Raw genomic sequence first — 26,429 nt, 5'->3', positions numbered from 1 at the left:
CTGCACATCACGTCTCAAATAATCTAATTCCAACCTGGAAATGTCTGAGAATGCAGTTCCAGAGTTAGAAGCAGGTTTGAGGAGTGGGTGAAAGATAATGACAGGCAGTTCTTTTCACTGATAGCTAGACTTTCACATCCTCCTCTGTGCTCATCAGTATGCTGTATCTTACTGCCTGCTCTGACGTTTTCTTTGTCTTAATGGTTGACCTCAGCTTGAGAATGCCGGATGACTCAACTGAAAACAGCAGTGTCTATCAAGGAGGGTCTTCTTGTCTTTTCTTGGGGGATGTGACTGAAGTGGCTGGCTGGTTTGTGTAGCAACATAGTAGTGATGCAGTTCGTGCAGTTTCTTTGAAAGCCGCTGTGGGAGATGAATGAAAGGCCCTTTTCTAGAAGAGGTTAGCATTGAAAGTCAAAATAACACGAAACAGCTATCTGCTCAGAAAGCAGTTACACCTCTTGCTTCACACAATTTGTACATTTGGTGGTTGAGAGTACCAGGAGCGCAGTGTGTACTAACAAGAAAAGAAATCCTGGAATTTACTCCTATGTGAAACAAGGCACGTAGAACTAGAAAGATGTATGTAGTAGCAAAGCTGGAAATGCAAGCAGAGGGCAAAGGAATGTTGGCTCAAGGCAGGAAAATGCAAAAAGCCAACAGCTCAGAAAGAGCCCACGTAAGCACTTACGGAAGAAAAATGGATCAGAACACCAGGAGGAAAAAAAGTGATGCTATTTAAATAATTGAAGATTATGAAGAGTACTTTCAGTTTGGGTGGGACCCTTCATCTGAAAATAGCAATTAAGTTCACGTGCAGCAAAAGCAAGATACCTGGCAGCTCTGGCACCCGTGGTTATTATTGATGATAATCTATCTTTCCAAAAATGGAGGTCAGTTCCACAAGTAAGAAAGAGGAGGCAGTGTGTGAACTGTGTGTCTCAGCTCTGCTTTGCCTGGAAAAGGCTTAGACAAAAGGACCTTAAGAGGAGGCACTGCATTTTGGGCTGTACTACTTGAGCAAGATTAAGCTCTGCTGTTGTATTGAATGGGTTTCTTGGTCTTAAGCTCCTGGTTACAAAGCTGAAATTACCTGCTCTGCTGAGGTACCCTTAAGGTTCGACTGTTCCCAGAGCTTACTCAAGTCATCCGAATAGGAGAAAGCTGCTGTTACATTTAGAGTTTGCTGAACTTCACCTCCTAAAATGAAGGTTTCCAAGAGCCACTTGGCTTTGCAGCTCTGAACCAGCTGAATTTGCAATGAAATATCTATAGAATGCGTAGCACTCAGACATTAAAGTTGACCTAATTCTTGGTAAGCAGCATACAGACGTACTCGGGTGTTAGCTCTTTGACCTGATCTTGCCGTGTTAGGTACCGAGGGGAATTCCTTTCCTAGTTTCAGATTTGAGTTCTGTATATTAACATGAAACGGTGGTGGTATGAGAATGTTATACAGGTATTTAACACATTTTGTAAAAACATTTAACAAATTCGATGTTTTAACTAGCAACCAGACTTGCTTGTCTGGCAATACAGGGTAGCTCAGTTGTCATCAGAATTCATGCCACAGTATCAGGGGTCTTTGTTCTTCCAAAGAGAAGTTCTGGGCCCTTCTGCTATGGCAGGCAGAGAAAGGAAATCTGCTGTCCCAGTAGCGATGCAGTGCTAGCATCCTAAATACTATGGTGCTGTAGTGTACAGAAGAAAGTGTCTGTATCTGTTGTTTTTATAGCAGCCCAAAAAGGTAGAATGCTTATAGCTGTTAAAAAGCAGATACCTATTTTTATTTGAGAACTGTTTTACTTACCTGTTGTGTTCTTTAACTTTTCCCTTTGGTGAAGCATCATCGTATTCTCTAAAAGATCGAGATCAGCGGAGACACCAGGCGATGTGGCGTGTGCCACCTGACCTGAAGATGCTGAAGAGACTTAAAACTCAGATGGCTGAAGTACGAAGCAAAATGTCCGATGTAAAAAACCAGCTATCGGAAGTAAGAAGCAGCAATGCTGGCTCATGCGATGGGCAGCCCAACTTCTTCTCCATTGAGCAAGGTGCTTTAGCTGCCTGTGGAACAGACAGCTGCAGCAAGCTGCAAGAAATAGGAATGGAACTACTGACAAAGTCTTCCGTTACCAGTTGTTACATAAGGAATTGTAAGTGCTCAGAGAAGGGGGGGATGTAAATATCACTTGTATAGGTGGTTTATGTATCCAGGCACCTGGAAACAGACCTTTTTGTAGTTATTCGTACTCAAGAATACATAAATTTAAAATCTAAATTTTTTGGTCTATGATGAGTAGCACACCCACAGTGAGAAAGTTCTGAAGTTTAATCAGTATTGAACTGATTCTAGCTGAAGGTCATTTCTTGTTGAATGCTGCTCTAGATCATCTATGAACTTGATTTTCCGTGATGCTGGTGGAGAGACTTTGCCTTTTGAAAGGTGACCTCTATCAAAGAGGTGCCTGTGTCTCAGTCTCTTCAGGTACTGTCACTGAATCCTGGTAAGTGTCACTGGTGTAAGCCAGTGTGGAATCTTTCAAGTACCAGCATGAAGACTGTGCAAGTTGCTGATGACCTTAATAAAGGCACAGATGGTTCAATCCTCTCTCACTTCCCTGTTGCCTGGGACAGATGATTTTCCAGCATTCTGAGTTTTGATTTAAGTTACTGCTTGCCTTTTTGGAGCTAAGACGAGTAAGAAATCTATTACAAATGTCTGAGTGGACTGAAGAGCTGGTATAATAGTTCTGTTCCTCTCCATTCCTTTCAACACTGACCTGCAAAAAAGGGCTTTCGCAGCTCCAGCCAAGGTTTACCTTGCATTTCATCACTTCCAGAGAGCAGAAAATTTCTTCTCTGATGGTGCTCATTGAGGATAGAATTGCGTCTTAGTTTGAAGCCTAAATTGCACCATCAGTAAGCCACAGAAGAATCAAGCCACACCTTTGGAAATGCTAGCATTTGTGTGTGTGTGGCTTTTAATGCTACCTCATTCCTTAGCAAATGCCTCATATTTCAAAGGCTGCTAAGGCACTGGGAAGTCCCTTCACTGTGCAACAGAACTAAAAGAATGGGCATACGTTGTTCGGTAAAACCGGAGAAATCTTCTGACTTGCATTGAAGCCTAAATTCTTCACCTCTGTGGGATGTGGTGACAGTAAAAGTGCTTTGCTGTTCCAGTTACCTCTCCTCCATTCCTATACCTAGGCGAGTTTCTGTACCATGAGTCACACTGACACACAGTCAGGGAACAGTTAATTTGGGAAGTTACAGACAGTGTGATTCCTGTAACCTGACGTCCGGTCTTGCATTTGAGGTCCTTAGTGACCTTGAGCTTCAAACGTAAGAGCTGAGAGATGGTTTTGGCTGTCCGTACCCTTTACGCTTCCATTCTGGAGTACGATGGCTGAAGCCACCTGGATGATCGCTTCGTGAAGGATCTCTTACTGGAAGACAAGCAGACATTTCTTGTGTATTCTTGGCCTTATCCTTAGTTACTTAAGCTTTGTTCTAGACCACATCTTTGACAGGAAGGGTGTGGAAGGAGTTGTGTGCAGGTTAGGGAGTTGAACTTGATATGTCTCATTGCTCGTTAACCACTTAAAACAAGCATGAATGCAGAGTACTGTAGCAGTTTGATTGAATCTTTGTCACATCTTAAACTATGTTTGCAGCTGCGAGTAAGAAGAGTAACTCCCCCAAGCCTATTCGCTCTGGAGCAGCAGGGAGTCTGTCTTTACGAAGAGCTATGGACTGCGGGGAAAGTAACCTTCGGTTAAAGGGAGACGGTCAAACTTCTGAGGGTAAGCAGTCATCTTTACTTGTGTGGTTCATTGCATCTTAGCATGTGTTGTACAAAAGTTTTTCAAGAAGTCCCTTTGATTGGCAACTGAAGTTTGCCTGAGACTTGGCTGGATCTGTTCTCAAATCCATTAAATGCTACTGTACCTGTGTAGGCCCTAGACTAGTTGTAAGCTGTGGAGCAGTGCCACACAGCTGACTTGTCAATAGAACATAGATGTATGTGTTGGATATTACTCCTGGTCTCTCTGAAGACGTTTCAGGAGTTACCTTTACAGTAAACATCATAGATGACAAAATACTGAACAAGCTTAAATTGTGATTTGACTTAAAGGGAATTCAAGAAAAATCCCAATATATATGACTGAATATGTGAATTGTAGAGTGTTGCTGCTCCTGAGTTTTATGCTGCATTTCCTTGATTGAAATGAAGTACCTAACACAAGAATCGGTATTTTGCCCTTCACAATCTTAAGTGTTCAGAGAAGGTACAGGGTATCACAATTGGTTTCTCATAATACTAAACAGATGTAGGAGACTTGAGTGACAAACAACTTGGCAACTATAGCTGGGAAAAATAACAGTGAAGAGGATTGCTGTGTTAGTAGAAGATAAGCTTTAACTACACAAGATGGGGAAGGATTAATCTATACTTACCTGCATCTCCCATCAGAAATGGCAGCTGAGACAGAGACTGTATGTGTGTTTAGAGAATATGCATCAAATGGTATGTGTATCCCATGTGAGGCCTACAAAATGTAAGGTTTGGGGGCAGGAGGGGAGTTACGCTTGTACATACACGTTTGGAACCAAACAGGTGGTGTAAAATACAACTAAACAAGCATCCAATTAAAACAAAAGTGGACGTGCTTTGAGCTTCTCTCCCTCTTTTCTCAGGTGGCCTGGGGAGTTCAAAGTCGAGCAGTCGGCACCACTGTCCCAGGCCCCTGGCCAGCAGTAATGCTGCTGAGGCTCTGCCTAAGGCAGAGGAAAGACCTTGTGAAGTTTCAGATTCCGATGTGGGAGTTTCTGGCTTAAACGGCTTAGCTGCTGTAGAGAAGACCAGAAAAGCTGGTGCTCTCGTTGCTCTAGGGTAAGGACTTTTTTTTTCCTCCCCTTCCTTGTCTCTTTCTTTCCTTCTTTTTCTTGATCTAGAATAAATACTAATCTACTATACCCAAGTACTTGGAACATGGAAGTGAAATTACTTTGAAGTTTACTTGGTTGCTGTTCCCTATGGAGATCAATTTTTTGTTTTATAACTAGGGTACAAGTCATCTTTTCTTTCTTAATTGTCTGTTAATGTAGTCTGCTACTTTGATTTGAAAGGGATTTTTCCCACCATTCGTTCCAAAATATCATCTAACTGAAGGTTACCACTTTGGGTTTCCCCATTTAAGAGAACACTTCACTGGGACTCTGTTTTTCAGTAGTTTCATAATAGTTCAGTTACACATCAGAGAGTTAAGTGCAATGGAGTACTACGTTTTATAAAAATACTAAGGATCACAATTTTTTTTGAAGATACGCATAAACTTTGAGGTTTAGTTTTTGAGATTTTAAATACTTCTAAATTAGTTAAAGCTGGAAGTTTAAGTGGAAATGACTTGAAGCAATGAGTAAAACTAGATGTGGCACTAAAAGGAGCTGTTTCCATAGCTGGATTAAAGCTGAATTTTTAACGTGCGTTTCTGTGTTTCTCCTAAATTCTTTCATAAGGTCAAATTCTAAAGGATATCGCACAGAAGGAACACAATCAGGTAGTCCGGAAAACAACGCTGAAACTGGTGAACTGCAGGGCGTGCATTCTGAAGGCGCTTCAGCGGGGCCAGAAGAAGGTAAATTGGATGTTGTACAGGGCAAACGCAGCGTTGCCATGCTCCAGTCTATGGTTGTTCGTTTCTGTAATGGAAATAGCTTGAAGGGGGAAAAAAAATCACCTGTGTCTATGGCAGTTGAACTTTGCTGTGATGTTTGGCAGCTGTTGTATAAATCTAAATGAGGAAGGAACATCTCTGTGCCACTGCTCTCTGTGGAGTAATGGTGATGTTATGGTACAACAGGAATGTGGGGAGCTAGCAGATAAGGTTACAAGGTGCCATCTATTTCTCTGGACTACTGCTTGTTTTTTCTCTCTCTTGATATGCCTCTGGGTCTTTTGCTTTGCCGTTTGTTTTTGTGGCCTTGAAAATAATTTATCTAATTAAACTAATAGTCAGTGACCTTGACTTTTAAGTTAAGCTTTCAGGAACAAGCCACAGTGGTAACTACCTCCACGTCACACTAGAATCCCTCCAGTGTTTCATTTGTATTGGGTGTTGTGGTACGTAAGCCAGTTTCCTTAGAGACTTAGAGGAAACTTTTCCCCCTCCCTTCCTGCATCCTTTCCATGCTGGAAAAAAAATATTATTGCCTTTCTTTTTGAAAGTCCACGTAGAAGAGTTTTTTTCTTATCTTGCTAAAACTCTCCTGCCTTCCACCCCTGCACTAATTTGAATTTCAATGACTGAATTGTAGCGCAAAGCCTATATTAAGGTGCCAGCATCCATCTCTATCTGCAGTGTGCAATATTGTGTAGGAGTTGGCATTTACAGAAGGTCTCTCAGTGACAAAACTGAATTTCTGCTCTTAGTCACTGCAGCGTGATCGTGATGTGCTCCCGCAGTTCTCCTATTATAGCAGAGAGTCTAATAGGAAAACGTTTTAAAAACTAAAATACTTCATTGTTAAAAAACCCCAGGAAACAAATATTACTATTTTTTTTTCCTTTCAGAGGAAAAACTACAGTAGAGCTGGCATCTCACTTTACTTGCTTTCTCTTAGCAATGACTATCAACTCCGGAGAAGTAAAAGAGCAGAGCAAACCCTTTTGGTCACTTACAAAACAGTATAAAAGGGAGGATTTTGGTACCAGTGCAGTCTCAAGTTCTGGCAAAACAAAAGAAGACACTTTGATTATCATCAAAAGCTCTGGTTCCTTTTTGAAGGAAAGGCATGGTTTTGTGTTTGAGACTTAAATAGATTAAATAGAGTATTGCTGCTTGAAGGATGTGGTAGATATATCCGTGTAGAGGGTCATACTACCCCTTAACTGTTAAAGAAGCCACCTTTATTTTCTGTCCTACTTGCAGAGCTAGACAGAGCAGCTGGCAGACAGTGCAGCTGAACAGGAAGGAACCTGAGTCTGCACTCAGCTGGTGGCTTGTTGGAACTGCTCCTCTCTAGCTAAGCTGCGCTGCACAATTAGGCTGTTTTCAAAGCTGGTCCCTGCTGTTTTGTCAAATTCCTTAGTGCTTTGGTAAATACATTAGCTCAAAACATGCTCTTTCTCCCTTGTTCTCCTGCCAGCTCTTGGTATTTGATATTGGTAACTCTTATGTGTGAAGAAAGTTTAATGCTTTAGCTACGGAGATCTTACTGCCACCATTTTTGCTTTTGTTTGTTTATCTTTTTGTAGGTGGGGCATGTCAGAAGCATGTCCTTCATCTCCTGCCGGGAATGAGCAGTGATAGTGACATTGAATGTGACACAGAAAACGAAGAGCAGGAGGATGCCACCTCTACGTCAGAGGGGTTTAACCATGCCTTTTCTGTGCAGTCCTCAAGTGAAGGTAGAACTGGTTGTGTTCACGTCTTGTGAGTCTGCCTCAGTGCTGCTGCTGAAGCAGAGGTTGCTGATGGTGCCGTAGAGGTATTAAAGCACAAGTAAGAGCCAGTAAGATTTGGAACTCCTCTCCTGGGATCCTAATTAAAAGCAGATCAAAACAGAAGAGGGGAACTCTCTCTAGCCTTGAGAAGTCAGTTTAGGTGAATCTCCCAGGGGAAGCGTTGGAAAACCCATAGCTCCAGTTCTTCTGAGTTGGAACTCCCTGTGCACCAGCACTGGTGCTGTAAGTAGGCTACCTTCAGGGAGGTAACCACTGCCTGAGACATGGATTTGCATCTTAATTGGCAGGAGCGTGCTTTGAGCACTTCAGTGTAATTTTAAAAACTCATTTCATATCTTTCTGAAACGCTTTAACCTTCTGATCAAATTAAAACCTGTAAGGTGACATCTGATGCTGGTTGGAGCTGATTTGGGCCCGAATAAGCATCTCACTGTGCATTAGCAGGATGGCCTAACAACTCAGTCCACTAATTAGTTTACAGCTTTGCTGTGTGTCTGCAGCAGGCATTAAATCTTTGCAACTCATCGGAATAATAAAAACCTCACTCGTATCTGTGCTTGACTAAAGTTATCTTTAATTTAAAACCCTATGGCAGCCTTAACACAATGTCGATCACATCGTGTACCAGACTTGCAAGAGATGGAACATTAACTCTCTCAGTTCTGATTGCTTGCCTGGTAAAGGTTTTTTTTGTTTGTTTTCAGCCTCAGAGCGGTGCTCGGCGTTCCCAGAGGGTGATCAAGTCGGTCCTGATGATCTCAGCTTTGTTAATGGAGAAGACAACACCAGGTAATTTTAACTGTTTGCCTTAGCTAGCTCCTGAGCTGAACGGATCCCTGGGGATGCACCTTTCCTGTACTGCCCCTCGAGCTGCAGAGATTAGAGGAAATGTTCATCTTACTTCAAGTAGACAGAAGGGTGTTTGTACAACCTAATGCGCTGCAGCCTGCCCCCAGGAGAGGTAGAGCAGACAGGTGAGCTCCTGGTCTGTGTGGCTAACTTGCCTCCTCAGGGCTGTTCAGCGATCTGCATTTTTAGGTCAGCCTTTAAAAATTACACTGTGCTAAGGAAGGACTGCCTGAGTTTTTGCACGGTTACATAATCACCAATAAATGGGGTTCAAGTACCCAGCACAGAACTTTGAATTATCAGGTTGTATTTGTTGAAGCCTTAAAACTGTCCCAGAACGAGGGTTTTCAATGAAAGCTGACTTTCTTTGAACCAGATAGAGAACTGGCTCGGGGCCTGAAGACTCGCTGGCTCGTGTTCCTGGGAAGAGGTGCATTTATTCACTGGAACTTAGTCCGAGGCTGTTGATGGTTGTGTGCGCGCTCCATTCTGTCAATACCATTGTGTGGTTCTTCTGCAGTCATCTTCAACCTGTTACTGGGGCAAAATGACCTTTGAGGGCTTATTATAAAGGTTGTGTTCCTGCTGGCTCTGCCAGCTTCAGATGCTCTGAAAAAATGTCCAAAATGTGCTGGAGCCCTGGTTCAGGCTGTCCTCTTGTGTCATTGGAGTAACAGCCAATGCACGAATGTCCTCGTTTTAGATGGTCTGAACTGACTGAGACTACTGACTCCCACCGCTGCCGTGGCTCGAGAGTTGGGGTAAAGTAGCTGGCACAGAAGTTGTTTTCCGCAGACTGTGCTGTGGACCAGCCGAACACATTGCCAAACTTTTTGCCACTGTGCATTGCATTTTGAGCTGCTAAACTACTTGTGAAGCTATGATGAAAGCTGAATAACTGGTTAGTGAAAAAGCATGAATTTATGTGATAGTTGTCCTTGTCTCAGCTGACTACTGGCATTCATTTTCATGTGAGTGTTCCGCAGTGTAAGTGCTGTACAACTCATAGTTTAAAACTGTTTGCACTTTGTTAATAAAATGAATGTTGAAATCTGGTGTGAAGTTTTAGATGTTCATGTGTAAATATGTGAAAGGGTACAGGCTGTCTGTTAAGATAAGCAGTACACTGTCACCAAGCTTGACTTGCTCTTTAGTACTGAGGTGGTATAATGCCTGCCTGCATATAGGAGAACTTTCTTCTGCTCTACAGCTGTCACTTTTTTTTAAGCCCCTTTCACTGAGTAATTCAGGAAATCTGCAGGGAATTTTAAAGCTGTGTTCAGGGAAGTCAGACCAACTATTTAAATCTTATACATTCAGATAGGAATCAAGGAGGATCTATGGTTTCTACCCTTGACTTGTCTTTATGCAGTAAGTATTTCTCTGTTCCTAACTTGTACTTTATGCAGTATTTGTTTTTCAGCTGCAGGAAGGAGAGGGCAGCTTTTATGCACACGTTGTTCCAGCTCATGAGTGTTGAAGGTGGCCTTACGACAAGCTGCACGTTATGATAGCGAAGTGCAAGTGTTTACTGTTGTACAGGGTGGCATGTTGATTAGTATATGCAGCCCAATTAGCAGTAATCACAGAGCCCTGCCTCTTCAACACTCACAGCTGCTTTACTCTTACAAAGAGGGCCAAGCTGAAGTAAATTATTTTAATTAGCCACATGATCTGTTCTAGAGTTGGTGTCCAACATTTGCAGTAAAAAACAGTGCCCTCATGCTTTGCTGCCCTCACAAAGAACGAACTTAGAGCTGATTTTAAACAAGAGGTAGGGAAACAGGCTTGGATGCCTGATTTAAGTAACTTACTCTGACCTGGACCTGAAAGCAACTGTGTCTTAACAGCACCTTGCCTTTCTAACTGTAGAACAGATCAGCCAGGGGCTGTAGTGCACCCTGCTGTTTCCCTGCGTAGGTACCCTGGAGCCCAGCGGTGAACGGTGGTTTCTGTTACATATTGCACAAAGGAAGTCGTCTTGTACCACACCGAAGACACTTAATGTTAATCGCTGTCCTCATTAGCTTTTAATGAAACAGACTAGCTGAGTTGTGGTTTAAATTACTGTTTTATTTAAGATATTGGTAAAACTTCAACAGTTTTTTCTGTATAAACAGCAAAAATAAAAATATGGATGACTAATACATGGTTATAACTATAAACTCATAGGTGAACTGTAGAACAAGATTGCAAATGGAAAGTCCCAACACTGTTAAATGATTAGCTTTACTTTATTCACTTTATAAAGAAAATGTTAGTTTCATGAACAAGGTAATACAGATAGCTCAACAGGAGCACCCAGTGCAGCAACTGACAATACACCTGGCTATCTACACAAATACGCGTTTGGGCGTAGAAGTACTCAGGGTGATCTCAGCCAACTTTCCCTGTTCTTGTTTCAAGATGTCTTCAAGAGTGAAGGAGCAGGAGAAGGAAAAAAAAAAACCACAAACACGATGTAATTGCAACATACAATAGTTGTACTAGACCCTAAGAGGTGGGATTTAGTTTTTCTTTAGCTTTAGTGCTGGCAAGTATAGTGCGATCACCTGCTTATCAGGGACTGGAAAAAAAGTATGAACATTTAAGTCAGAGGTTGTGTTAGTGCTTCATTCTTACTTATTGCACGATACAAGGGTATAAAGTTTTGTTCCTGTTGCAAAGAGGGTATGAATTAAAGAAAGATTGCCCTAGATTACAGGCATGAACAAAGCTGCGGTATCCCCTTCGATGGCTTTGTTTACGTGACTAGTGCTGAGTGAATAAATTGTGCTAAAACAGCCCCTAATTTAGACCAATCTTTCTCATTTTTTTTCCTGCAGAACATTGCCAGGATAGGGAGGATTTAGTGAGGAGATAGTGGACCTGAACTACAGCAGTCATGTCTATAAACACAGAACTCGTTATGCCTCATTTTATCTGCCCATAGGACATGCATTTCTCACTGACACACAGTGTTCCAAAAACAGTGGAGTTTCTATGACGATGTACCACTATAAATGTGGCGTAAGTTAGGCTGCTTTGATACTGTCCTTCAGTGTTACAATGCAATCTAAATCAAATACTGAATGGTTTTAACTTGCAAGGACAATTGATGGCACTTCTAGGTAAAAGAAAAAAGTTATATACATGCATTTCCACCCACCTTTAGTGCAAATCGAAATGGGTTAACAGCTCCCTGGTCTGGTGCTATACTGCTCTCTGCAACGCAGACATTCCTCAGAGTTGCACATTTAAAAAGTGTGCACAGGAAACTATCAGAGTGGGGATTGAGTGAATCCCTCTAGTACTCACAGTGAATAGCTTACGAGTGAGTTTTGAGGAGCTTCAGACAAAGAGCCTGAAGCCCATTTCTCAAAACCAACATAATTTAAAAAAAAATGTTTTCACTACCTACCTCCTAGTTCTGCAAACACGCTTAACACGTAAACTGAAACTGATGCGGGTTGTGTTAACGCGAAAAGGGATACTTCAGCTCTTTATTGGAAAGATTCGTTATACAAATTTCACCACCACTAAGATGCACAATAAAAATACAAAACACAGATCACAGACAATCTCAGTATCAACAGTTAATAAATACAATTAGATATTTTTATATTAGCCTAATATTTTTACATTGTCACCAGCTAGACACTCAAAGTACGAGCTACAGAACACTTAGATACCGTTAGAGGGGGATTATTGCTTACGTTAGCAAGCAGCAAGTAAGGGCACAGGATTTTGAACTGAAGAGAACTACCTCCTATCACCAATGGCATTAAGAGAAAACACTGCATTTCACAAAGCACTGCTTTTTTGTCTAGTGTGTAGAATCAAGAGCAGCATATATCAGACCAATAACCACTACTTTTAATATTATAGAACTTTAAAGGACTTACCTTACAAATGGTTCCTATCTACTCTATAAATATGCATTTAGTGAAGAAATGAACACTTACTATCTATACAATGTTTTTTACCTGACCACACTGGAACTACGATGGTAGGTTTTTCTCCTAGCAAGATAAATGGTATGAGTAGCAGAATTATCATGTATGAATCCACACCTAAAAAGCTATATCCTTCCCAAAACAGCACACATGCAGTCCAGCGCTCTTCAACTGCTCCTGCAGACTGGGAAGAAGTTTATCATTCGTAACATTTTGTCATTCTAATTACTCATACAAACAATTGCACTTACACCACCTTTCTCTCAGAAGCACGCTATAAGATGGACTTTCAATGCATTGTTATTACTGCGATTAATTTAAAACAAAGGCACCACACAGATGCCCCAGAGTTGCATATTTTACTGTTTCTCAAATTTCCTTAGTAAATCTGACTTGGAACATATGCTGCAGCTAAAGAGAATGTTGACAACAGCTAAGGCTTAATAAGATGACAGATAAGAGCCAATGATCCCATAAGATAAAAGAAAAAAGAAAAAACTGAAAAAGATCAAAGGAATCTAAAGCCACACTCCAACTCCTGGTTACTCACAAAGCCTTTTGCTATTCATCAAATTGCTTTTAAAATAGTGCATCAAAGATCGAAGAAGCAGAAATTGGCAGAATTCAAACCTTGCCATCTCATCGTGTTGAATAATCTCCTGACTACTTATAATATTAAAATACTTTGCAAATTCTAGCTAAATACTAACACTTTTTAAATTGTTACTGCTAAAATGATATGGTGTACAATAAATGCTTATGAAGACTTACTTTATTCATACTACTCCAAATGTCTTCGTGTAACAAATGAAAGGAACAGGATGTGCATTTAGTGGAGCTGATGGGAACAATCTGCTTACTTAGGTCCTAATTTAATGCTCCCTTAAGGGTTAACAGCGCCTCAGTGCTAGGGCAGAGCTGGTGGGTACCATTTGTTTCCAAGTTCCATAAGCAGTGCTCTGCTTATTAAAACAAGGGCATCTGGCACTCCTCATTCTTCCTTCTGAATTCGGGTTTAAACAAAGCAGAGCCCTGGATTGTCAGCGGATTTTACCCTCTGCACTAAACCCCAAGCACATCCCCTGCTCATCTGCATTCACTCCGGATTGCGCCGGCAGCCCGGCACCCATTCTGACGCATTCTGGAAATCACCAAATTGCAGCACTAATGTTCCTTGTAGACGCAGCATCTTACCGTCCTTCATGCTGCAACTTTATATTAACTTATGTCTTTGCCATCCAGAAATCATTACCGAAACCAAACAGCTCATCAAATTGCTCATTATTCCTAGCAAGCAGTTCTCTGGTTTGACTGGGTGAGTGGCAGTAGCATCGTACTGAACGTCTCCACAGACAGGGGTTTGTTTTAAGACCTGAGATGAAGTTACGGTGGAAAGAGGTTGGCTCAAAGCACTAAGCACAATTATATTTGATTAAAACCAATTGAGAACAGTTTCCTAAACTGACAAATAAGAAAAATGCCACTAAAAGCACCAGAAAGATACGAAATTCCCTATGCTGTACCTCTAGCCATAGGAAATACATTTTTTAAAAACTACAAAAAAGTTTTCTTCATATTCCACATTTTATGTTACAGGAAAAAAAAAATAGGTAAATTATGAGTCTGTACCTCAATCGGAGTCTGAGAACAGAGCGGCAGGAGCTTAGTTTGTCCATTCCTAAGTTACCTGGTAAAACCTTGTATGGCTTTTAGTCTTTTACCTGCAAAAGTGGATGTTATTTTCTGATTCACCTTAATGCTAGCCTGAAATAAACAGAAAGCAGAACACAAAATAACCCACACAACCCGGACTTCTATGGAAACTTCCCCCCCACTCTAAAAAATTTGGCAATTCTCAACCAGAACCCTTCCTGACGTATTGCTCCAGACACCTCCTGGGCAGGTTCGGGTTCACCTTCCTGCAGGCTCAAGGACTGTTCCCTACCAGTGTCTGTTCAGTGCCCCAGCGGCTCGGCTCTCGCTAGTGAATGTGGCTGGATACTCGTGTGTGGGGGGTGGCTGTGGCATTGCTCAGGGTGGCACCACCAGCAAACTTTGTTGAGATTGAAACAACTACATTTGTTAATTCCTAGGTCTATTTACACGTGGTTTGAGCTTTGCAGGGGACTGTAGTACAGTTCTGAAGTGCCCACCTTTTTTTTGCTTCCTGATGATGCCAGTTTATTTTGGGAATGTCTATTTGGGGAGTCTGAAGGGGAAACAGAAGGGGGATGGTTACATTTTACAGCATTGATGAAGGAACGAATCTGGTATACAATTACTTTGTCTTCGCATCAAAAACATGCTCTCAGGGTAAGCGTTATGCCTAGCCAGCCTCCACCACGGGGAGTGTCTTACCAACAACCTGGTGTTACTGCGGCTTCGGACAGGCAAGGACAGACCCAATCCTTCTCTGTGGGAAGGCTCACGAGCCAAGAGGGGCATGTGAAACTTTGGTTTGAGCCTGGCTCCTCGTCGCCTCTTCCCGTTACATAACCGGAAATGAAAGGAAGCAACTCGTTTTCCCAAGGATCTGAACAGTTCATCTTCCAGCCCAAAGAACATCGGAGACAAACCCTTCCCCCTGTAGATGCTCTGCCCTGCAGCACGCAAACTAAGAGGAGCATTGGACTCCCTGGGATCGCTCTGTCCACAAACTGATGATGCGGTGCTCTCTGGTGATTGATTCTCTGTTAAACCATGCATCAAATTCGCATTCTTTGGTATACCAGGACTAAACACTTGAATTGGTGGCAGATATTTGGCACTCTTAGGTGTACTAGTTTCTGTTTTTGTCAGGTCTAAATAGCCTTGATCATCAAATGGGTTAATGCTGAACCCTATGCTTAAGCTAGTTCTATCAGTGAAGGAATCCACTCGTCCATCATACCCTAGGTCTGCAGGTGCTGAGCACTGGTGCTGGGGCCACGGTCGTTTGCAGTCTCCATGGTTTTCCTTATCTTCCCCACTGTCTTCTTGCCCACCTTGAAAAGAGTTCTCTGTCCAGTCCGACTCCTCACTAACGCTGACTGCTGCATTCATGTCCCTGAGAAATACCACAATGACAGTAATGTTGTCGCTGGAACCGGCATCGCGAGCAGATGCCACTAATTTATGTGCTACCATGCTGCTGTCACCATTATTCTCCTTTAGATGGTCAGCCACCACTTTGACTGCCTCATCAGGATTGACTGTGTCATAGAAGCCATCACAGGCTAAAATGAGGTAGTCTTCAGAGCCATCTAGTACAGTGGAGGCAGAGTCTGCATCCCCACAGATATATGGCTTGTGCTCAGCGTCCCCTGTGGAAAAACAACACACAGACACAAGACCGTGGGTTTGCAGCCACTGCATCTGGAAGCCCTTTTATTAACACAGCACGGAGCCAGTGGCTCTCATCCCTACGTTAAAGAGATTACTTGGAACAGCCCCTCGGACTGTAGAGGCAAAAATAGAGGTCACTGCTCACAGTTTTATCTTCAGCTGTATTTCAAATTTTGATCGCTATAAATGAAAGTTTAATTAAAAGGAAAAGCAAAGCTGAAAAAGGAATTAAAGCCCAGTCTTACCAATAGCTCTGGAGACTGACAGGCTCCCATTCACCCTCCAGGCTCCAAACCAGACCACACAGCCACCAAGGGCCTCAATGCGTTTCTTCTCATCCTAAACAGCAAGGCAACACAAGAGTTGTTTGAACAGAGCTCTTAGCACTTGCCATCGCACTCTGAATGCCCCTCCAGATGAGAACGAAGGATTTGCAGACTTTCATGCCACCTTCCAGCCAAACCAGAATAACGGGCATACTCTGCCACTCTGAGAGACACTGGCAAAGCAACACTCGGTGTCCAACAATCCCATATGAAGCCGATACCTGTCAGCTTCAATGGTAAGCACAGGGGGCGTGTTTAAACCAGGCCATCCTCACCTCTCGATCTGGTTTGTGGGGTTTCATCAGTTCCACAGCTTGGCCTCTCCTCACAAGCATAACCTGGGAGTCTCCAAGCCAAGCCACATGCAACATATTTCCTCGGATGAAAGTCACCACCCCAGTGGTTCCACAACGCAAACTCTGGATTGGAGAAAAAAAAAAAGCCTACAGTTTTAAATAAGCAAACCAGAACCATTTCAAAGCATGTGAACATGCAGGCTTTCTAAGATGCTTGCAGCCTGTTCTCAGGAGGAACGGGCAGCGCTTTCTTTACCGCTGCGACTGTTCTGCAATAGCCCCCCAATGCCAATGCAAGTCACCGATTTTGCCTTGAATTCGAATCACATTTCAGAAGCTGGGCTCAGCCAGTGATCTGCTACTGTTCTAGCTGACTTCCCGGGCCTGCTTCCTATCTGCTGATAGAGATGCATGCATGTTAATGATGATCTTGGAGGGAGGTTTATTTGTAAGCATCTCAAGTTCCCTGCACTTAACTCAGCCCTTGCATAGGTTTAGGAGGCCTAGGAGGCAATCCATTTATTCTTGCTTTCTGGAGCTAAGAAAGATTTATGTTGTAGATGAGGAAAAAAAAAAATACACAGCCCCCAAAGGACTAAACCTAGTTAGCATGCGAACATAAGAATAGCAGCAGCATCCTTCTAAATGAACTGGATGTTGTGAGAAGTGCGAGGGTGACATTTACACAGAACATGAAGAAGGCCACCAGTGGGACCAGTACGGACTGGGCACGGACAGCTCCATGCTGCCCCCCCCGGCTGTGCTTAGCACAGCGCCTGGTGCACCCTGCTAACAAAGGCAGCAGGAAGGTCAGTTTATTGATGCCTCATACCAGCATTTTTTCCATCGTTTTCGTTTTTATCTTCAGTATATGGTTCTGGGACTAAGGGGTGCTCTGCACCACCTTTTTGGTTCCCTGATCCTCCTTAGTTGAGGAGCTTTCATTCAAGCACACAAACTGAGATCTTGCCTCGTTTGGTGCCCCACTGCACTAGAAACTGAGGTTTGAGGATAAAACTAGGACTCCTACTCTCCAGGTCAACTCACAGCTGCACAAGACGAGCCTGCAGTGTTTAAGAAAGCTAACAAATCTATACAAAGTCTGGTTGTTCCTGTCTGAGACCTGTTCTGATGGCCTGATGTGCTGGAAACTTGTTCTGTCTCTCTCAGTGGTGTGATATTCACCCAACTTCTGTTTTTGTTTTTTGTTTGTTTGTTTCATACACACAATTTGTCAATTAATACTTTCAGAATCAAGCCCTTCTCTCCCAGGTATCTCAATCACCTCTCTGGCTGCCTTCTGGACAAAACGTTCATCGGTCACACGGAAAGCTCGGCACAGCGCCTCTGCCGGGTCATGCTGAAACATCTCCTGATGGACCATGTTCACATGGAGGTGGATGGAGGCATAGATGGCAGCATCCACTCCCCCGTGACCATCAAACACTGCAAAATAAGCTTGCTCTTCTTGGTCCTGTCAATGAAAACACATTGAGAAAACAACTAAAAGAGAAAGCAATGGAAACAGTTAATTGGATTGTCTCTAAAACGTTTGAACTTGAGATTTGTGATGTCCTCTGTGGGCATTCACCAGCATTAAACTGCACTTAGAGCCAGTCTCCACCAGAAAAACAAACTACTCAGACTATCTGCACTTTCATCAATGGGAAATATGGAGAAAAATTCTCACTTTATCGCTAATGAATTCTATCTGTAAGGATCACCTGTGTAGCTCTCTCAGTGCTCCTTATGTCTCATTTGCTACAGTTCAGTCACTCAGCTCAAATAGAAAGTGCCATTCTCTTCAAATAGAGCAGGAGTTTTTGTGTGGCTGCTAAAATCACAGAGAGAACAACATCCAATACAGTTTGCATGAAGTCTACATCAAGACTGGAATCCACCAGGGATAAAATGCCTGTACAGTTAAAATGTGAAGCCAGCTAGCCTCTGCTTTCATTCTCCCCCCCCCTTTTAAATCTAATCCATATCACCTTAATGCCTATTTTTAAAATACCCGTATGTACTCTCTCATCAGATAATTAAACGTGATTGCTTTCACAAATCAAGTACAGCAAAATCACTCATCTTCAAGTCAGTTTTCTCAGCTTCTCCTTATCTGTTCAAACAGAGAAACAATGCTCTGTACCCAGAGACATCAACTCCTGTGCCTATTCAGACATATAACACACCAACCCGCTGTCAGTGCCAATTCAACCTTGACAGCCATCTCAATGACTAGAATATTTGTACATTGTAATTTTTAAGTAATGGGCTCCAACACAAATTGGAATAAGAAAGCTGACAATTGACAGGCAAAGGAAACATCTGCCTCTGTTTGCATTAATATCATTTAAAGGCAAGAATTTGGGTAGGGCATAGAAAATGGTTATTAAAGTGACAGAATGTAATAAAGAATCAATTACGCAGCAACCCGATACCAATGGTAAAATTCTTGCCATTTTCTTTTTCTTGCCATTTCTGTGTGTCCAGTTTTATAACTGAAGGAAGAGCAAGCAGGAGCATTTGACTGGTAGCCAAATAAAGAAATTAACAGAGGGAAGTCTGGCCCAAGTTCCACCAAATTACTCGTGTTGCTAGATTCTTGTGTGAACTGCACCCTGTTGTTCTGTAAATTTTGTGGGTTTTTTGTTTGTTTGTTTAAATTTTCTTTCTTTGCTCTTGCTTTTGACTTCTTCCTACCAAAAGATAGGGAAAACACCTCAGGCCCAATCCTGCAGGTAATACAATGCATCAGCTGCCTCTCACAAACATAGGGCTGCCTTCTGCGTATGGCAGGTCAATTCTTCAGCCATTGCATGTGGCTACGTAAGATGGGGCAGATACAAACCTTGTTTAGTTAGATGGTATTTCACCAGAAGTCTGCAAAAGTTGCTCTTTTATTCTATATACACTACACAGAAACTGTGTCATACAGCTGCTGTAACCACAGAATCAACTGAACTAACTTAGGAGCAGGTTTGCTTCCTGACATTCCATCCTTCTCAGGTCCATCACTTGTGACTTTCATTTTCACAGTAGAAGACTGTCTAGTTCCCCCCAGCAATGGAAACTGCATTCAGCATACGCATTTACCTTCCAGAGAATCTCATTTTACCTCAAGGTTGAAGAGCATGTTGAAGTCTGGAATGCAGACGTGCTTGTCTTCCATTTTCCTGCGCATGTTCTTGATGGCATGGATGGATGTCTCGTAGTAGCGGTGGGGCTTCGGCTGGAGTGGAAAGTCTTTCACCCAGTTGCTGCAGATCTCATGGAGTTTGCTAAAAACTAAGCGGGCTAGCTTCACTGTCTCAATCTCTGGGGTAAGCAAACACCACAAATAAAAGGCTAAGAGTGTTATTAAGTGAGATTTTTTCTTTTGCATACATTAAAAAGATGAAACAAAACCATTTTAGCCAAGCAGTTGAGATGGATGTCAGCAGGGAAATTCTGGCTGCTGATACATAAAAAGAGGAAGCCAAACTCACCATAATCAGCATTCATCAGTGCAAAGCTCATTGTTTGTCTTTTTAGTCTAAACATTGCTCCATGCCTTTGGGGAACTCATTTGCAGCATCAGGAAAAATGAAAAGCAAGTATGTTTCCCGCAGCATTTGATCCCCTGGGTAGCTCTGCACAGGGTGGTGTAGCTGTGCCACAGAGCTCTGATAGGGAATTCTTCAAGGCATATAGCATCACACACGAAAAACACAACCCATTACAGTGATGTATTGTTTCAGACCAAACCACCTATTCACAACAACACCTTACTGCAGAACTGAGGCAATACGGTAAACAAACTGCAGAAAATAATAGCACCATTTTGAGATGTTTCGGCAGTGTACAAATTCAGATGCCTTCTTAGTTGCATAAGGTTATCGTGAGATTCCCAAATAGGCAGTGTGTCAAAGAAATCTGCACGAGCAAGTGAAAAAACTATAAAGGTCTTAAATTTAAGAAAATGCTGAACTGTCACTCTTGAAAAATAGTCATTTTAAAATGTGAAAACTCAGGCACTGTCAGTCATTCTGAAGTTCAGGGAAGGGAAACAGGAAGTAAGCATCAGAGCTGAACATACCAGAATCTCCTTTATCTTGGTCATTCACCAAAGCCAGAGATCTTCAAAGCTAAACAACAATTCCTACGTGTCAATCACTTCTCACAGAGGAATAACTCAAATGTAAGAGTAGAGGGGAGGGCTACAGCATCCCTCAGTTCACAGAAGCTCTGTGAAGAACCTACAAAGCAGCATTTGCTGATTTCAGTACTAGGTCTTCACAAGATGTGGGCTATAATGATCAGGAAGCCAAGATCCCTAGGAGCATGTATATTCCCAGTTCTGCTGATTATGAGTTGGTTCAAGCTTGATCTGCAAGAGCAGCCATTAAGCTGGAAGTAAGCTATACATGTAATCAAAAGGAGTCCTGGCTTCTGGAAATCACACAATTGTGTCATCCCAATGCCACCATAGGAATGAGTACCAGTTCTTCCACAACACCTATCCTGCTCTCACCAGTGTCACCAGAAATCTCTTTGCTGTATAACATATTTAAAGAGGGAACACATATAGCCTGAAATGTCCAAATTAAATTTTCCAGAAGGAAACCCCATAGACTTGCTCTTCCTTTTTTATTTTTTTTTTCTAGTGGGCATATATGAAGGGAAAGGGCATGCATTTCGGTGTCACATAGCTGTTATAATTCAGAGCATCACTCCGAGGGAGGAACGGAGTAAGCCCATTTGCTGTGCTGAAACACTAAATACCCTTCCCCAGCAGGGAGTATGCGTACTGTCAGCATCATCAATAATTGCTCCTGAGGTTAAAACAGGAGAAAGGCCCACAACAGTCAAACCACCCCCTCACAGCTGTAAATTACTCATCACTCGTTAATGCTGCAGCGCTGAGCCAGGGCTGACTCAGCTGTCATTGTGGTTGTGTCATGGAGAATTTCATTTCCCTCCTGCTGCTCCAAAGTCCCCAGTGTTGGAAGTAGTGCTTAATTCTATCACAGCTAGTGGGAAACCCAACTCAGGCATTATGATGATTTTTAGTGGAAAATCAGAGTAAAGAGAATGGCAGTAATCAGATTCAGTTTCTTAGTACTTAGATTTTAAGACCTCTCCTGAAAATTTGGGCAGTGTGACAACAGCGATCAGAACTCAGGTTTGTAGACATGTCACTGACCAAAGTTTTCCTTAATCTAAGAACTCTGGTTTCTGACTAGCCAATGACCTCCTCGTGTCTTTGTTAGAGTAACCCCATCTCCTAACAGACTGGGTAATGGGACTTTGCAATTTGCTTTGTGAAGTCTGCTGGGTATTTCTGATACCTCCACCTTGTAACACAGTCCTACTATCCACAGACTCCTTTGGTGGTTCCTTAACAGAGCCGAAGTTCCAGGAGAACATCTTCCTCCACAAATCAAGAAAACCAAATGTTCTTAGCTCTTAACCCAAACTCTCAAAGGAAATCAAATGTCATCCAGTTCTCACTGAAGCTCCCTTGCTCCTCTCCAGTTCAACTGAAAGAGAAGAACCAGCCATGGCCTATGACTCTTAGGTTCTATTCCTGGTATCCAAAGACACATGGTTACCCTGAATATTTCAGGCCCATATTTTTACACTCCTGCATTTGTGGGCTCAGAACAGTTTTCTTTCTCTTAAGATTAGCAGTCTTCTTTCATGAGGCTTCTAGCTCCTTTCCAGCAGCACAACAGTAGTTTCTTTTACCAGTCCTAAGTATGCAATGATTTCTCACTTTGCTCTACTCAGAATGAAATGTGCCACTAAGGAAATCTGGATTTTTATTTTTTTTTTCTTCTAGCAAATTCAAACTTGAGGCAAATCAGGTAAATGTCTTCTTGTGTTGTACAGAGTAAAAATCTTTCTGGGCTTGTAAGAAAAACTGACACAGAATTGGACATCGAAGGTATACAGCTAAATTCAGCTTGGTTTCACATTTTGCAGAAGTCAAGACATCATTAGGATGAATAGTGAACCCTGAGCATGTAAAAAGATGTAGAAATTCTAAGATTCTACATTCTAAGATGTAGAAATCCCATTTCCATCACCTGCTGCAGCTCCCTTTGTTTTCTTTCAAAGCATTAAAGTCCCCTCTATGATATCAGTTAGGGGCACTCATCAATTCCAGCTCTCTAAGTATCTAGCCTGGGTTTCTCAGATGACTCCTACTAAGAAAGCTAGAGAGAATGGAGTTACTGATCTTTTGCTATCAAATCTCCTTCAGTCCTGCATGAATACCCCTAATTTTGTTATGTTTTTTTTAGCCAAACCTTGTACTATTTAAGCTAATGCTCTGTTTTGAAAATTATCATTTCTGTGAAATTGCAGTATTCATATGAAATCGCTGCTTCACTGCGGTCCAGAAGATGTTCTCTGTTTTCCTCTACCCCTTTATTTTCATATTGTAATGCCTTACACTGAGTCTGTAGGGGTATATTTTATCTTCAAGTACCTTCATTATGACAATTCACCCCAACGTACTATGTCTGAAGTCTCATACTTTTAGTGCCTGCTACAGCCCGTACACATACCAATCTCTGTTTGCATCTGTGTATTACAGATTTAAATATATTTAAATGGAAATTTCTGTAGGTGTGAGGTTTTTTTTCCTTTTTTTTTTTTCTTTTTGTTGAACTCTTTAGATATTCAGTGTGGAGGCTTAGTCAACATTTCCTTGGAGACTGTCAAATATTTATGCAAGTCTCAGAGATCTCAATTTGAAATTAATGAAGGCTGCTCAGCCAGAACAATGACAAATCTATTCCATTTACCTGCTCAGCAGGAGGAGGCAGCAGTGCCTACAAAAGAGAACCCATAGCATTTTTTTTTTCCCTCAGGTTTGCAAAGGCCTCTGAGAAATACACCAGAATCTTCCTCTTCAAGTAGCCAGATTTATATCTCCTACTTAACCCCAGAATCTTTTTTTTTTTGTTTTAATCAGGAATGAAGGGAATGGAGAAAGTGGCTTGGTGACAATATTTTCCAGATGGAACAACAGAATTCCTTTCAATACATGTGAGGAACACTGTTTTTTATTGTAATAAGCATCCCAGAAATTTTTTCCAAGGCTGTTTGTTTAGTCAGCAGAATTCTGAAACATTTTAATGCATGGAAGGTACTTGGCCTTGAACTGGATGCTGCAAAAATCTTGACAGCTAACAAAGATAAATGGAGAAAAAGAAATTTTCCTGTTAAGGATGAAACATGTTTATACTACCCTGTGCTGAAACTATAAAAAAAAAAAATAAATTAAACGCCATAGTAAAAACTATACTGACAAATAATTCAGAATTAATTTCTCTCCTCCTACATATCTTTGACTTTCCTCTAAGAATGAAGGAGAACAACTCATGCTTGCAAGCAAGCAGCGGGAGCACATAGTCACAAGTGCTTATAAAGAAATTCAGGGCCACTAGATAGAGTCCTACAGCTTATGGAGATGCACTTAAAATAAAGGATTGACTTACACCCGGTCTTACGGAGCAAAAATTAATAAAAGACTCAAGTACAGCCAGAGAAAGGAACAGATAAATAGAGAGAGAAAATTTAATGGTAGAAGTTGAAATTAGACAGGTTAATATTCAAAAATGAGAAACCTCTGACTAAGAAACCAGCCACTAGTACTTTCAGGAGAGGTGGTGAATTCTCCGTTAATCTTTTTATATCACAACAGGGTATTACTTTACAAGTGAAGCTAGTCCAATCTCGTTCAGCTAGCTGGTAGCAGGAGCTAATTTAGGGAAAATCTAGTACCGATCAAGTGGTCAGACTAGATGGATCACTGAAGACACTGATGACTTTAAAACCTATGACTTATCTGCAAGATAGTCTGGTACCCTGCATAAATGAAAGATCCATACCACATAGAACTGTACATTATCATGCACAGATGTACTTACGTATGATCCCATCGGCATTGTCCACATGCTTTGGTAAGTAGTGTGCTGAAAGATCACTCTGAAGGACTTCATCTGAAGTTGCTCTAGCCAAGGCAGCAGCCAGAAACGAAGGGCAGTTACTGAAAAAGGACAAAAAAATATATATATTTAGCAAGGTAACTTGCAGTCAGGGTGATACATAACAATGCTTTTCTATAGACAAACTGGAACCTGGACCTTGTCCAAGCCTTGTAAAAATTCTGAGTCTTCTTTGTCAAACAGCACTGCAACCCTGCAGCAGGAGCTTCACAAACTCACCACAAGACATTTAGTAGCATCGCATCATTCTTATGTTCCTTAAGTTTTAATGTTCCATTTCTTAGTCTTTATTTGCTTTTCAAATCTAGACTTGACTCCCCCCCGCAGAGTTTGTCTTCAATCCTTGCTTAGTGCACATTTTCTATGTGTGCATTACACACTCTTATCTAAAGCCCCTTCTGTCCAGCTCTTCCTAAGAAATGGAGTCAGGATTCCAAGGGATAAGAGACGTCTTCAGTTTTCAGTTTCCAAAACCTTACCAAGCAACACTGAGGAAAGTTAAGGCCCATAGGAAGTCTGAAGTTGACATGTGTAAGGTTGAAAGGGAATTAAGCTCCCTTGCGAATGTTCTCCATCAAGAGTAAGGTGGCTTTAACTCACTATAGCTTAATTAAACCTGATAAATTCCAAGGTTAATTAATCTATAGCAAACCAAGGCCACTTCAATGTACATTTTCTCAATGAAGAGGAGTTTAATAGCCCTTCATTTATGCATACCTGTGTATTTCCCATTGGTCTGCCTTAACTTTTCCAGGTGTCTCTTGCTGAGGCAGCCTGAAACTTCCAGCTTCCACAGCTATCATTAGGGGGAACAACGGCCTGCTGAGATGTGTCCACCCCTGCAGGACCACGCAGAGACACAAGAGCTAATTCTGGTCTCAGAAACAGCCCAGAACAGCAACAGAATCCTACATTAGCTAGTCCAAGGAGCAGGCCATCAGCAAATGTACTTGCTGAGCCTATTTCTCTCCTTGGTCCCAGTAAGTGTGTGCTGGTGCTTTCACCACCAGTGGAGAAGAGGCGCCAGACTAGAAGCATCTGTCCAGCCAGGTCAGGAGTGGACAAACCTCCACGCATGAAGCACGGGCTGGTCAGGCCTTGCTGGGGGGCCTGCAGAGCACGCGACAGCCGCCGCTTGCGTTCCCACGTGGTTTGGTGCCCAGGGCAGGCAGCTGCACTCGGGGCTTTTCTGAGAGGCCGTTGCACCATCATGTTTTCCAGATACTTCATACCAACTGTTGCTACAAACAGCAGGATTATGTAACACATTCAGGAAACGTACACAAAATGAGTCCTCTGACCCGTGTTATTCACTATTCAATGTATCCATAAATTATTTAAATAACAGATTAGCAATAAATCTCTTTTTCCCGAGTGATGCACTGTCACCAGACAAGGTCTGGCCCTCGAAGTTATGCAGACAGCCACTCGCGCCGCGTTGCTGCACCATCAGTAAGAGCATTTCCTAGAATTAGCAGCTGAGCATTCCGCTCACGCAGCACGGCGGAGCCTCAACGTGCGCGCTAATGAAGCACGACTGCTTGAGGAAATCAGCTGCCTCGGGCTGGCTCTGCCCAGCATCACGCAGGAACTCTGATCCTATTTACATACAGCAACGCCTGGTGCTAAGAGTAATCAGCGAGAGGAAAACACACCGGGACCTCCTTCACTTCTGGCGCATGTAGAAGCTGATTTTCTATCTAGTCTTGTCTGCCTTTATTTAGCACACAAAGAACAGGTTTTTCCATTTCTATTATTAGCTCCCATTCCCCAGAGACACAGTACCGGTTGCTGTTCATGTTGCATGCAATTTCCATGTTACAACAAAAGCGAGAGATTGCGATGCCTGGGACAGAATAATTATGTCAGCGGTTAGCAACACCACGAGAGCAGCGTTCTAAAAAAACCCAGAGCGAGATTATTTATTATGGCACAGCCTAAATAAAGCTCAGCAGAAGAATCCACGCCGAAAGCATTTACAAACACCAGCCTCCCTCAGACGGAGCTCGCTTTCGGCACCAACGTAACGGGGCTGTGCGGGACGGGCAGGAGCCCGTGCTCTTCCCCAGCCCAAGGCTCACCCTCAACAGCTCAGTGCAGAGAGACTCGGGACCTCGACAGCAGAGAATGATCCCCAGACACGAGCCCCTCTGCTGCAGTCCGATGGGGCTGGGAAGGAGGGAGGGCCATGTCTCCGAGGACACACAGCCATGGGCACTCGTACCTGG

The 26,429-nt window shown here is 42.4% G+C and overlaps 2 protein-coding genes across 5 annotated transcripts in view; one reads left to right on the top strand and one right to left on the bottom strand.

Annotated features, from left to right (window-relative positions):
* Window positions 1-9,379, top strand: part of TRIM37 (tripartite motif containing 37) — a 28,053-nt gene extending 18,674 nt beyond the window's left edge. Inside the window, exons 19-25 of one of the 2 annotated variants that reach the window (XM_040532407.1) lie at window positions 1,845-2,156; window positions 3,681-3,809; window positions 4,705-4,900; window positions 5,527-5,645; window positions 7,265-7,417; window positions 8,179-8,263; window positions 8,700-9,379. In XM_040532407.1, coding sequence (XP_040388341.1) covers window positions 1,845-2,156; window positions 3,681-3,809; window positions 4,705-4,900; window positions 5,527-5,645; window positions 7,265-7,417; window positions 8,179-8,263; window positions 8,700-8,703 — 998 coding nt within the window. In that variant the 3' untranslated portion in view covers window positions 8,704-9,379. Of the gene's footprint in view, window positions 1-1,844; window positions 2,157-3,680; window positions 3,810-4,704; window positions 4,901-5,526; window positions 5,646-7,264; window positions 7,418-8,178; window positions 8,268-8,699 lie in introns of those variants that run through there. The other variant, XM_040532408.1, reaches the window with a different exon arrangement.
* Window positions 9,380-14,421: 5,042 nt separating this feature from the next.
* PPM1E (protein phosphatase, Mg2+/Mn2+ dependent 1E) overlaps window positions 14,422-26,429 on the bottom strand; it is a 63,480-nt gene continuing 51,472 nt past the window's right edge. For all 3 annotated transcript variants that reach the window (XM_040532409.1, XM_040532411.1, XM_040532410.1), the window contains exons 2-7: window positions 24,124-24,242; window positions 19,320-19,519; window positions 17,490-17,678; window positions 16,184-16,327; window positions 15,828-15,921; window positions 14,422-15,560 (exon numbers count right to left, since the gene is read on the bottom strand). In XM_040532409.1, the coding sequence (XP_040388343.1) occupies window positions 14,494-15,560; window positions 15,828-15,921; window positions 16,184-16,327; window positions 17,490-17,678; window positions 19,320-19,519; window positions 24,124-24,242 (1,813 nt within the window). In that variant the 3' untranslated portion in view covers window positions 14,422-14,493. The remainder of the gene's footprint in view (window positions 15,561-15,827; window positions 15,922-16,183; window positions 16,328-17,489; window positions 17,679-19,319; window positions 19,520-24,123; window positions 24,243-26,429) is intronic.

The sequence above is a fragment of the Cygnus olor genome, chromosome 20 (assembly GCF_009769625.2).
Source record: "Cygnus olor isolate bCygOlo1 chromosome 20, bCygOlo1.pri.v2, whole genome shotgun sequence".
Taxonomy (NCBI): Eukaryota; Metazoa; Chordata; class Aves; order Anseriformes; family Anatidae; genus Cygnus; species Cygnus olor.
The sequence above is the reverse complement of the archived record's forward strand: the minus strand, read 5'-3'. Positions and strand labels throughout refer to the sequence as shown.